General features: G+C 38.4%; 1 protein-coding gene across 1 annotated transcript; it reads left to right on the top strand.

Moving 5' to 3' along the window:
- Positions 1-264: 264 nt before the first annotated feature.
- On the top strand, positions 265-12,945 carry KBTBD8 (kelch repeat and BTB domain containing 8). The gene is made up of 4 exons (XM_006070056.4): positions 265-397; positions 1,050-1,260; positions 5,747-6,861; positions 9,634-12,945. Exons 1-4 carry the CDS (start codon positions 382-384, stop codon positions 10,095-10,097), a joined length of 1,806 nt encoding a protein of 601 aa, XP_006070118.4. The 5' UTR covers positions 265-381; the 3' UTR covers positions 10,098-12,945.
- Positions 12,946-13,341: the final 396 nt, after the last annotated feature.

Genomic DNA, 13,341 nt, shown 5'->3' with positions numbered 1-13,341 from the left:
TTCCCTAACCTAGCCTCTCAGAATGACAGCTCTCCTCAGCCAGAAGACTACCTCTTCCGGCAGGCGCTGCGCGCCCCACAGACACAGGCTGGCGGGCTCCCTGCTCTCCGCCCCCACCCAAAACAGCCAATAGAAATTCCGAGCTTGGGCCTCCGCCCTACACGGACCACGCGGGAGCGGGGGCAATAAAACTACATTTCCCGACGTGCCGGCGCGCTCCTCGTGACCAATAGACCCCCTGATTTCGGAGCCTAGGGGCGGAGCCGGATGCATAGGTCACCCCATTGGCTACGGACGGCTTAGAAGAGCCGGAACCCGGGAGAGAGAGAAGCGAAATGACATTTCCTCTTTAAATAGCTGGAGCCCGGGCCGCGTCTAGAAATGGCCGCGTCGGCAGGTGGGTCGTGTGGTGGCTAGGGAGGTGTGGAGGGGAGGTGGGCCGGAGGCCAAGTTCGTGCTGCGAGCTTAGGCGGCGGCGATGAGGACTGGGAGAGAAGGATGGAGAGGTGGACAGAGATGAGGAGAGGGAGGATGAGTGGCGTGGAGGGAGGTGGGCGGTCCGGCCGGACAGGGATGGGGAGGCCGGGTACCCGCCGCCGCTCCGACCTGTTCGCAAGGCGGTTGAGGAGGCAGTGGCGGCCGCCATCCATCGAGCTTCCCTTGTGAGGCTCCTGCCCTCCGCTCTCAGCTGGGACGTTCTGGCTGTTGGCGGAGTCGCCGCAGACACCTCGCCTGTTCTGCCTGCGCTGTCTGTCGGCGAGCACGGGGCTTCGGGCTCGCCGGGCTCCGGGAGAAGCAGGCTGGTGTTTGAACTTGCATCTCACCTCGCTCTTTCCCATATCCTATCTCGCGTTCTCACTGAGGGAGTCTATATACATATGTGTATTTTTGTAGCGGGGAGAAAGCAAGCCAAGCAGACAAACAATCCCCAGCCCCATCCCACAGACAACAACAAAACCAACCAAACAAACACAAAAACAAAAAATAAAACCCGCGACGCCGAAACTGGCCCCGAACTTCTTGTGGTTGTACGATTTTTCTCCTCCTAGATTTAAGTAAGTCTTCCCCAACACCGAATGGAGTACCATCTTCAGACACAGCCAGCGATGCCATGGACCCCTTCCATGCTTGCAGTATTCTTAAGCAACTCAAAACAATGTACGATGAAGGACAGCTGACAGACATTGTAGTGGAAGTGGATCACGGGAAAACATTTTCCTGTCATAGAAACGTTCTTGCTGCAATCAGCCCTTATTTCAGGTATGATGTTGGTGGAAACCTCTATTGATGTCTGCACCGAGTCCCCTTTCTCCTTCAGTACTGCCCACTTCATTTTTATATTGAGATGCAACAATGGATGAAACTAATGTATTTGTTTCCTGAGAATAAATAACAGGCCCTATTTTATTAAGCCCCCCTTTAAAAAAAACTGACAGATTCTTCTAGAATTCAGATGACTGGTTTTAAGTCAATAAATATGTTTTTGTTTGTATGTTTCAGAAAAATCTAAAATTGCACTGCCCAATATGGCAGCCACTAGCCATGTGTGGCTAAACTTCACTTATCTAAAATTAAATAAAATGAAAAAAAAAAAAATCAGTTCCTCAGGTACACTAACCACATTTAAAGTGCTCAGTAGCCACATATAGCTAGTGGTTGCCCCACTGTATAGCCCTGAAACAGAACCTTTCCGTCACTGAAAGTTTTATTGTACAGTGCTGATCTGGAATTTGTTCCAGAAATTTATCCAGGATTTCTTTAGTGCATGTTAACTCTTTTAGAATTTAAAAATTAATAGCCTTTTCTTTTAAAAACAAATTGCCCACTTAATGGACTGTTTTAATCCCATGATGATAACAGCAGTGAAGTAAAAATCAATGAAATACAGTTTCTATGTGTGTTAGGCCCCACACTAATGACTATTTCTAAGATTTCCAGAAGTATTTTAGAGGTCAGTTTTCATTTTCATTTATATTCATCTTTATATATTATAAAACTTTGAAAAGTAAAATTTCAAAACTTGGATCTAAAAAACAATGTCATACTCTAAGACAAGATCAGTGATAAAGGCAATTTCCTGTTCAAGTTTAACTTTTTTTTTTGTTTGAAGTACTCACTTTAAGCCTTTTTGTTTTCAAAAATGGTGCATGAATGACTGTGAAATAATTTTCTCAGCCACACAGTAAATATATTTTTTCCTTTTGAAGGTGCTTACCTTTATAGGGCATATAGCAGTGTAATGTTCCAGACAGTAGTTTCTGCTTCCTCTTTCTCAGAATACTGGGTTAAATATAGTCACTTCAGTTTGATGTTTATGATGTAACCATTTAGATTTGCATTGGATAGGCCATTGCACTATTAAGTATTAAGCATAACAAGGGTGTGACCTGGAAAGAAAAAAGCAGAAACTGGTATACACGAAAGGTATGAAGTATGCAAATTGCTGGTGAGATTCAGTTATCAAGGCTATCCATTAGATATGGTTAGGTCATTTATGTTTATATATGCTACAGTTATGCTTATCAAGCTCTAGGTAATGCTCATTTTACCTATGTCACTTTATATAATCCTTATAATCCTATTTCTACACTCTTGTTATTCCCATTTTACATGTGAAAAAACTGAGGCTCAAAGAGGTTACGTGAACTGCCTAAATCATCTAACTAGTAAGTGGCAGAGGCTGGATTGGAGTCCAGAGCCAGGCTTCTTAGTCACTGTATATAACTTTTAAGGAACAAGAGTGGGTCCTCTTTAAATTTTAATTTACAGAAGTGTTAATTGTATATTAGATTTAAATAGTAAAAAAAAAAAAATTGAAACTTTAAAGTGAAAATATTTATATCTCAGTATAATTTTATATTCTGGCTTATATCATTTAAATATCATACTTGGTTAAAATAGTTTCGAGGACCTGACAAATCTTTTGGAAAGACGTGTGCTACAGTAGATTTTCTTGCTTTCCAAGAAGTTAAGGAAATGCTTGGAAGGCTTTCTAAGCATAAGACAGGAGAAGTCAAATGAAGGTATTTGGCTAGAAGACTCAAGGATTAGGTTCTTCTCGCTTGACTAGAGCTTTTGTACAGAAGTTTCTTGGGCACCAGTGTTGCACCTTATGTGAGATGTAAAAAGTCATACTTAATATTTGCAAATCTTGCATCACTGATGGAAAAAATAGAATAGCTTGCAATCTGCCATGGCTGTTTCCTGATCCCAGAGACTTGTCAGAAATAAAATGTGTATAATTATTAGAAACATGCTGCTCAGGGTTTTGTGTGAGGAAGTACTCCCACTTGAATTAGAGTTTACATACAGAACATGATAGAACAGAGGGGAACTTGCATGTTACACTGCTGTGTGTGAGGCCAGCTTATTCAAGTCAGTAGCTCCCTTGATAAAGGGTTATGTGGTAATGTTCTCCTTTGGGATTTAATCTTTGCATAATGAAGGGCTTTCTTTTTCTTTTTAATTGGGACCTATATAACTGAGTTTTTCAGTACCTGAATTGAAAAACCAGCTCATACATTGGAACGTTTAGTTTTCAGTCATTTAAGGGGAAAAAAAAAAAAAAGTCTGCAGGATATTAAACTTAAATTTTGCATAATAGCAGTAAAATTAGGACTCAAAGGATAGTTAACCCAGGTAACAACTGGGTCCAGGTACCCCTGTATACCTCCAGTATTACATATTGCATTTTTGAATTAATTTCATGTTTTTGACAAAGACATTAAAAGTGATCTGAAAATCTTCCCACTTTTTTTCATAACATCACACTTAATATAGGAGAGGTCTGGATCTGAATAATCAAGTTTATCCCCAGTGTTAGGTCAGTATCTTCAACAGACATCTATTAAGCATTCTAGGGCATACCATCCTTTTCTCAAGAGTATTTTAAAAGAGCTTTTGACCTTTTTATAAGTTTAATTTTAAGAACTTCTTAGAAAGAAACATCAAAGGAAGGAGAAGAAAGGCAAATGATGTTTATAAATGACTAGCACTTTAAATGGAGAAGGCGATGGCACCCCACTCCAGTACTCTTGCCTGGAAAATCCCATGGACGGAGGAGCCTGGTGGGCTGCAGTCCATGGAGTTGCGACGAGTCAGACACGACTAAGTGACTTCCCTTTCACTTTTCACTTTCATGCATTGGAGAAGGAAATGGCAACCCACTCCAGTGTTCTTGCCTGGAGAATCCCAGGGATGGAGGAGCCTGGTGGGCTGCCGTTGATGGGGTTGCACCGAGTCGGACACGACTGAAGTGACTTAGCAGCAGCAGCACTTTAAATAAAAAGCTAGGATTTTGATGTCTTAATGGTTTGGCCAAGAAAGTACCATGCTGTGCTGTGCTTAGTCACTCATACTGACTCTGTCCATGGGGATTCTCCAGCAAGAATACAGGAGTGGGTTGCCATGCCCTCCTCCAGGGCATCTTCCCAACCCAGGGATCAAACCCAGGTTCTCCTGCATTGCAGGTGGATTCTTTACCAGCTGAGCCTCCAGGGAAGCCCAAGAACACTGGAGTGGGTAACCTATCTCTTCTCCAGGGCATCTTCCCCACCCAGGAATCAAACTGGGGTCTCCTGCATTGCAGGTGGATTCTTTACCAGCTGAACTACCAGGGAAGCGCTGAAAGTACCATAAAAGCACATTAAAAAAGAAAAGGAAAAGAAAGCTTGGTCTCAAAGACAAGAACCTGGAATTTTTGAAAACCAACAAAATCAGATCTGCAACAAATCCGTTAATTCTTAAATTCTCTTTAGAAGTAGGCATTTATTAATATTAACCCTACTCAGATCTTTATTTATGGCCTCCCAGGTGGCTCAGTGTTAAACAATCCCTCTGTGATGCAGGAGACAGGGGTTCAATTGCTGGGTTGGGAAGATCTCCCAGAGAAGGAAATGGCAACCTACTCCAGTATTCCTGCCTGGGAAATCCCAGGACAAAGGAGCCTGGAGGGCTACAGTCCCTCGGGTCCCAAAGAGTCAGACACAACTGAGCATCAATGAGGCTAACATTTTTATTATATTTTATAAATAGATAAAACTATGGTAACTTTGAGAAAGTCAAGTATATTTCTTGATTTTCTCAAGCAAAAATTTTCAAAATATCCAAGGATAACTGATGAATTGATGTGCTTTATATTCTTTATAATGATTAAGGAAGCATTCAAAGGATAATTATTTTAAAAAGGAGTAGGAAGAAAATAAGAATTTCTGAAGAACATCTTATTTATCTAAGCTAAAATTTTTAAAGATACGTTTTGGGTACAGGTTGCCTTGTAAATTTCCACTGGGTTATGAGAAGTTTGATTAGACAGTTTCTATATGTTAATGTGTCACACTGATACCCCATAGGTATTTGTAAACTTTCTGACTGACCTGGTGATTGAAATAAGTCCCTAAAGCAACTTGATCAGAAGCCTGGATAGGGCTCCAAGGAAAATAAGATGTCCTGGAATATGCCTTGCCACTTTTCGGTTTGATTTAGTTGGGTATACTCTGCTTTTCTCAGAGTTGGCACAAAGTGGACTGACTGGCCCTGACAATAGGGTTTCTTTGAGATTAGCCAGATTAAATCCTTCTGCTAGATGATCAACTTTTATCCCTTTCCTGATATTCAGGATATCAGGAAACATATTAGGAAATGTTTTTCAGTTTCAAAAAGTGATCCTTGTGATAACTTTTTACAAGCTTGCCAACAATAATTTTTATTTGTAGTGCAGATAAATTCACCACTCTTTCCTTCCTAGATCCATGTTCACTAGCGGCCTTACAGAAAGCACTCAAAAAGAAGTTCGAATTGTTGGTGTTGAAGCCGAGTCGATGGATTTAGTGTTGAACTATGCCTATACCTCCAGAGTTGTTCTGACAGAGGCCAATGTTCAAGCCTTGTTCACTGCAGCTAGCATCTTCCAGATTCCCTCCATCCAAGACCAGTGTGCCAAGTACATGATCAGTCATTTGGACCCACAAAATTCTATCGGGGTCTTCATCTTTGCTGATCATTACGGTCATCAGGAACTTGGAGATCGATCTAAAGAATACATTCGTAAAAAGTTCCTGTGTGTCACCAAAGAACAGGAGTTTCTTCAGCTGACAAAAGACCAACTGATAAGTATCCTAGACAGTGATGATTTAAACGTAGACCGGGAAGAGCATGTTTATGAGAGTATTGTAAGGTGGTTTGAACATGAACAGAATGAAAGAGAAGTGCACCTTCCAGAAATTTTTGCCAAATGCATACGTTTTCCTCTGATGGAAGACACCTTTATAGAGAAAATTCCACCTCAGTTTGCACAGGCTATCGCCAAAAGCTGTGTGGAAAAGGGACCAGCCAGTCCCAATGGCTGTACACAGAGACTTGGAATGACTGCATCGGAAATGATCATATGTTTCGACGCAGCCCACAAACACTCAGGAAAGAAGCAAACAGTGCCTTGTCTAGATATATTCACAGGAAGAGTGTTCAAACTATGCAAACCACCAAATGATCTGAGAGAAGTTGGAATTCTTGTATCACCAGATAATGATATTTACATTGCAGGAGGGTACAGGCCAAGCAGCAGCGAGGTATCCATTGACCACAAGGCAGAAAATGATTTCTGGATGTATGACCATTCCACCAATAGGTGGCTTTCCAAACCATCCTTGCTTCGAGCCAGAATAGGCTGCAAACTGGTGTACTGCTGTGGTAAGATGTATGCAATTGGAGGGCGTGTCTACGAAGGTGATGGGAGAAACTCACTAAAATCTGTGGAGTGCTATGACAGCAGAGAGAACCGCTGGACTACTGTTTGCGCCATGCCTGTTGCAATGGAGTTTCATAATGCCGTGGAATACAAAGAGAAGATCTATGTTTTACAGGGTAGGTGCCCAAGTGGTTAAAGTATTTCTTGGAAGAGTCTGTTCTTTAAGGGACTAGTAAAGAAAATAAAATTTTCAATCAAAAAAGGCAGGTACTTTCAAGTTCCTAAAATGATCCTGTAAGTTTTTTATGTTCTTACTGTCTTTTAACATCATGTGACATAAGTATTTTTGAAAACTTTTTTTCCCATAAATAATAGTTCAGCATTTGAGAAAAACTATTTCTGTTCCATTTTTAAGACTTTAAACAAGGAAGCAAGTTTGATACATAACTTTTTGCAGTTGAATGATATATAATCAAGGGATGGTAGCAAGTATTCTTCTTATGGAATGTACTGGATTAGTTTAAAAGAGAAAAAAAGAACAAAGCCTCAACTGCAGTTGTACTACTCAGTTGCCAAAGAATTTTGTATGAAGTCTTATGATGGCAAAGGTTATGAAACTCACTTACAAAGAGTTTGAAATCACACTGTTTAAGATTTTAGTTTCACTGCCGTTGATGTTGTCACCCATAATACAGTGTTTTCAATTTTTTTTTCACTGAAAAATTTTGAGATGCCATCTTTTTAACATTATAAGATGAGAGGGATGGTAATATACTTAGCTTAAAAATTTTTGTTTAAACAGTTGAAGACTGGTACCTTGGTAAAGATACCAGAAAGAAGAACTGAGTAACAGTAAATAAGATACTTGATTCAAGGTTCTCATTTGTGCTAATATTTTCCTTGTGTTTGGTTTCTTATTTTAGTTGCTTGAATGCTGAATACAGCATTGACAATGCCAACATCCTTCTTCTTTTGCATTTCTTAACTGCTTATAGATAAATGCTTTCCTTCACTACTATAAAAAAAAAAAAAAAAAAACCAAAAAAAACCCCAAGGAAATGGGTGCAAGTTCTGTGTAGATACATATGATTTTTTAGTTTTTTTCCCCACTGTAAGTTTTTTTTAAATATTCTTTGCTGTAATCCTTTATTTGACTTATAATTTCTTAGAAATGCCTAAACCCATTTGTTTAAACTTCAGTGTAAAGTTAATTCTCCAGAGAGAGTAAGGAATACTCTCGTGCCTCATTTTAGTTGAATGGAAGCCTGGGATGATGGAGGTTTGTTGGTCTTGCCAAAAAATGGAGTTATCTGAATGGATGTAAAAATCTATAAAGAATGGTTAGATAGGGCTTCCTAGGTGGCTCAGGTGGTAAAGAATCTGCCTTTAGTCCTGGAGAGCCAGGTTCAATCCTTGGGTTGGGAAGATCCCCTGGAGAAGGGAATGGCTACACTCCAGTATTCTTGCCTGGAGAATTCCATGACCTGAGGAGCCTGGTGGGCTACAGTCCATGGGGTTGCAGAGTTGGACACAACTCAGCAAGTAACACTTTGACTTACATGGTTGGATGGGTTATATCATCCAATATGATGAAGCTCTCTCTTCATAGATTTTTGGTTTTACTGGCTAAGCAGTTATTTTTTAATAGAGACAGAATTAATTAGAAGACTCCCAAATGGAATATAAAGGTTGTATATTAATTTAAATACTAAAGCAAAGTAACAGTGAATTAACAGAATTTCAGGGTTGGAATGAACATTCTTTAATCAGATTGTATTTTATATAAGACAGATCTGAGGCACTGAGGGTTTTAATTGCCCATTACTGGTTTTAGTTTATTAAAGTCAACTTTAGGTTTAAAAATCAGCTTTTAAAATGTATTATCTTTCCTTTTTATAAGAAATTTGTAGCAAGGTAGTACATGGTAAAAAGTGTTCATTCCTGTCTTCTTTATTAAGAATCCTGTTACATTTTAGTCAAGAAGCATAGGGAATATGCAGGCAAAAGCTGAGAGTTTAACAAGCTATTTTATGAAAACCTGTATTTTTTTCAGCATCACTTTTATTAGGTAGGTAGTTATATTTATTGATATGAGTTAACCTAGTTCAAAACAGTTTTCAAGGGGAAGCTCAATTTAGAAGTAGGTACTTCTGATCTAAACAAAGCCTCTTTATATAAATAAACTTGACGTGAACAGTCAGAAGATCATGCCTGACTGTCAGTGGCTATTGGAGTACCATTTAATCTGATCATAAATGGTTCAGATTTTCATATCAAAGACTTTATTTGATTCTTTCAAATCCAAGATTTTAATGTTATAATTAGCCAAGCTCTTGTAAATCTTCACTAGCTTAATTCTTTTAGATATTTTTACATCGGCAGTGTGACTCAGCACACCTTTTCATTGTCAAAACAGAATGGAAACGGCCTCATAGTCAATTCCATAAATGATGTGCATGTTTTCTATCAGCTTAAGGTCATATTTTCTCCTCTTGATATTTGTCTTTGCCTTATAGCAACACTAAAGTAAACACATTAGTGGCCCATAGACACAAATCTGAACAATTCTATGTACTACCTTATAATTAAATAACTAGCACATAAATTTATCCTGGCTTATTCATGATTGAACCTATATTCATATTTTGATCTTCCTGGCTAACCATTAGTAACAGTACTTTTTATAAGAGCTAGCTTAAAATCAGTTTTCTGAAATACCCAGATATTTGGATAGAGTAAATGAAACCAAGCTCTTAACCCTTATACTGCCATCAAGCCAAAGTAACTTCTCACACTTACCAGTTTGAATGCCCCAAATCAGGTTGATTCTAATATTATGTTATGTTGTGCCATGGGATGTAGATGTTTTAAGCTATCTTATATTTAAATGTTCATATTCTTGTTTTCTTTTCTCTCTCTCTCTTTTTTTTTCCCTTTTCTTTCTTTAGGAGAGTTTTTCCTCTTCTATGAGCCTCAGAAAGACTACTGGGGTTTCTTAACCCCCATGACTGTGCCTAGAATCCAGGGCTTAGCAGCTGTATACAAGAACTCTATCTACTACATAGCTGGAACCTGTGGAAATCATCAGCGGATGTTTACTGTAGAAGCCTATGATATTGAGCTCAATAAGTGGACTCGTAAGAAGGACTTTCCATGTGATGAGTCCATAAACCCATACCTTAAACTGGTACTTTTCCAGAATAAGCTCCATTTATTTGTTCGAGCTACTCAAGTGACCGTTGAAGAACATGTCTTCAGAACCAGCAGAAAAAATTCCCTTTACCAGTATGATGATATCACTGACCAATGGATGAAAGTATATGAGACCCCAGATCGCCTCTGGGACCTTGGCCGGCATTTTGAATGTGCTGTTGCTAAACTGTATCCTCAGTGTCTTCAGAAAGTACTTTAATGAATGGCAGGCCTTAGTGAGCTCACCGGCATCTTGTGCTGGAGGAAACTTAGTCTTTCAGTGATAAGAAGAAGTGCTGTCAGTATTTAAGAAAGCTGAAGAGAGTTTACACATGGAGATGGGTGCTGTTTAAGATGAGTGTAGGGAGGGATTTCTTTTCATCCATGTGATGTTTTCATTTCAGTAAGCAAAAGGTAACAAAGTGCAATTATCAGCATTTTTTTTTTCTGGTATAAAAGTAATCACATCATTCTAGAATTGCGTGTTGAATAGTCACTGAGATACCAGACGAATTGACAACTATGCACTCTTAGAAGAGCAGTTAGGGTACTATGGGTTAGAGACATCCAAAATAGTTTGATGTGACTTTTTATTTTAAATACGGGTAAAAATTTGAGGCAATATCACTAGGACTTTAGCTGTGACTTCTCTGCTACAGAGACGCACTAACTTAGATCCTCATTCTGAATATGTGTATATTTTGTGTACTGTTTTCATGTGTACTGGATTTAAATGTGTTATTAGAGTAGTTTGAAGGAAAAACAAATCAGTCTCAGAAAGAGCTTTTAGTTGGATTGTTTTATATTTCCCATGTTAGTTTAAATTAAGCTAAAGTTTTAAAGTAGTTTTGTGTTGACAATTTTTTCAAGTGCTAACACTGTCTCATTTTTTTTTTTTTTTTTTTTTAAATCCCGAGAAGGGTTCAAATTCACAGGTGGCTGGTGCTAGTATAAGTTAACTCATGTGTATAGTTAGGTATATTTCAAATATCTGAGCCTATGCTTACCTTTCAAATTGGTATGTTAGTTTCATGGCCATAGTACTTGACTTGCTGAACTCTTGTGATTTCACAAGATTCTCTGCTTACATGATGGCAAGCTATGGCTAGTTACTGGTCTAACTGGATTCACTCTGAGAATAGTGAGAAGACTATTATCCTCATTTTGCACTAACACGGGCCATTTGTCGCCTAAACTCCTTTCCATCCTTACCTGTCCATTCATTATCGGTACAATGAAAGGTAACTTAATTGTCTTCTGCACAGAGCAGAATGTGAAGTTTTAACTCCTAATTTGAAAATTCTGTTTTCCAGAAACATAAAACTCCTGCAATAGTCTCATTTAATGTCTTTTGCATTACCTATGACAATTAAAACCTCATTTTTAAAAAAGTTTTTGCACTTAACAGTTATGAATAGTTTTGCATTGAAAACCTTTGTTCTAACTGCAGGTGACTGAGAAGGAAAAGTGTGAGTGAATAGAAACATAGCATTATAGGTACTAAATCATTTTTCATATTTAACTGATTAATTTCTAACAGAAATACTCACAGAGAGAACAAACCAACTCATGTGTTATACCTAAGGCAGATATTTAGATCAGTAACTTATTTTTTACTCTTCCCGGAATAAGTAATAAAGGATATAAGTATAGCCAGAGTCTGTCCTTAACTGGAACATTTTGATTCCCTTAAAGAAAACAAACTGGCACAGTTTGTATTAAAAACTCTTGCACAAATTGTAATATGATACTGTGAAACAAATCGAAAACATTGCCTCTTTGCATCACATACCTCGTTTTTTGGAAACTTTCCAAACTGCTTGTCATAGCCCTCTACAAGTAGGGAATGTTTCCTGAAGCCGAATTGAAAGTGGACAGCATTTAGAGAATTGACATTTTAAAATCCAGTCTTGGGAAGCTGGGTACGTGCTTTCTTCCTGCTGGCCTTGGTAGTGTGTCTATAGTCTCCTTATTGACTGTCAACTAATCAGCTATTTTTTTTCTTCTGAGTTTTTCTTTCTCTTCATGCTGTTTTGGGGCTTTTTCTGTGAGCATTTTGAAGCATCTACACCGTGATGCATTGTCAAGGGGAGGAAAAACCAAACTAAACATTACAAGAGATGTTCCCATAATTTATTTTTGAAAGCTTTGTTGCTTCCTGTGACTTCCTGCCGCTTTTTGACAATCTCCTGTATTTATTTAGAACACTGTGTTACTTGAAAACATGACATTAGAACATTAACAATTTCCATGTGCCGTGTGATGTATAGGAGTACAATGTACTGTGGTTAATTCTGCAGTCGATTTATTCTATTGATCTGCACAACAGTTGATCCTCTAACAATTGATCCTATAACCGTTTATACTGAGGGTGTGCTCTAAGGATAGTGTGTCAAAGCCAAGGTTTAGAATTTGCTATGGAAGTATCAATAGAATATATATTGAATTTTGTATGAATACCTATTTGTTTAAATTATATAGCTGGGATATTTTGCCACTTTTCAGATGATTTCAGAAGAGGTTCTAGAAAACTAGGATTAGTAATATGTGTGGGTCTGTGTTTAGATATTTAAGGTACATTTGCTTAGTATGATGAGAATATAAGTAAAAGGCATAATGGGTACTATAGAATTAAAATAGAGGGTGATAGATGCCAGTCCCACTTGAGCTTTGTTTTTGCATTTGAAGAAAGTATGTAGCACTTTCCTATGTATTTTTTATACATTGAAAACTGGATGTGGTATAACTATGTTATAGGAAAGTAGAAACTGTATTCTTTATTTTCCATCTTTGTTTTCTGTTATCCTACAAAGTTGATGCTTAAGCATCAAGCTGATTTCACTGCTGCATGAGAGAAAGTGGATGTGATCTTGCAAGGAATCAGATTTTCTACGTGAAACAGTTTAAAATGGCATTCGATGTTCTGTGCTCAGGTATGTAGTTAAGTACTGTAGTCCTTTGGGGGCAAATGTGTAGATATTTTTAAACATTTTGCCATAATTGCACAATTTTTTGCATTTTTACCTGATGGCATTGTTTCTTGTAATAAAACTTTTTCTGACTGACAAGTTCCATTGTCATAAATTGATCTCTGACCTAGCAAATTTGGAAGAATTAAAACTTCGTGAAAAATCATGTAATACCTTTTATCGGGAATTGGAGGAGATTTTAATCTACCAAATGCCTGGTCTCTGGTACAAAATGAACAAGGTAATTCATAATGCTTGAATAATGCTCTTGAAATTCTGAAGCACATGCACTCATCAGTAGCCCCTTTGTTGAGTGGTTCTGCCCTCAACTCTTGGTGTCCCACTCCTCTCTCTCACAATTCATGTCAACCCATCAGGAAATCCTGTTGCCTCTTCCTTCAAAATGTACCTCAACTCTCACCACATATCTCTTGCACCACTATCACCCCAGTCTAAACTAGCCGACCTTGTCTGCCTTAATGCTGTGCCACTGAG

This window comes from Bubalus bubalis, chromosome 21 (assembly GCF_019923935.1).
Source record: "Bubalus bubalis isolate 160015118507 breed Murrah chromosome 21, NDDB_SH_1, whole genome shotgun sequence".
Classification (NCBI taxonomy): Eukaryota; Metazoa; Chordata; class Mammalia; order Artiodactyla; family Bovidae; genus Bubalus; species Bubalus bubalis.
The sequence above is the reverse complement of the archived record's forward strand: the minus strand, read 5'-3'. Positions and strand labels throughout refer to the sequence as shown.

Bases quoted from the DNA above. Each gene is read 5' to 3' on its own strand.
- KBTBD8 (XM_006070056.4), top strand. The intron at 1,261-5,746 runs GTATGATGTTGG...TTTCCTTCCTAG, and splicing joins GCAATCAGCCCTTATTTCAG to ATCCATGTTCACTAGCGGCC. The intron at 6,862-9,633 runs GTAGGTGCCCAA...TTCTTTCTTTAG, and splicing joins GAAGATCTATGTTTTACAGG to GAGAGTTTTTCCTCTTCTAT.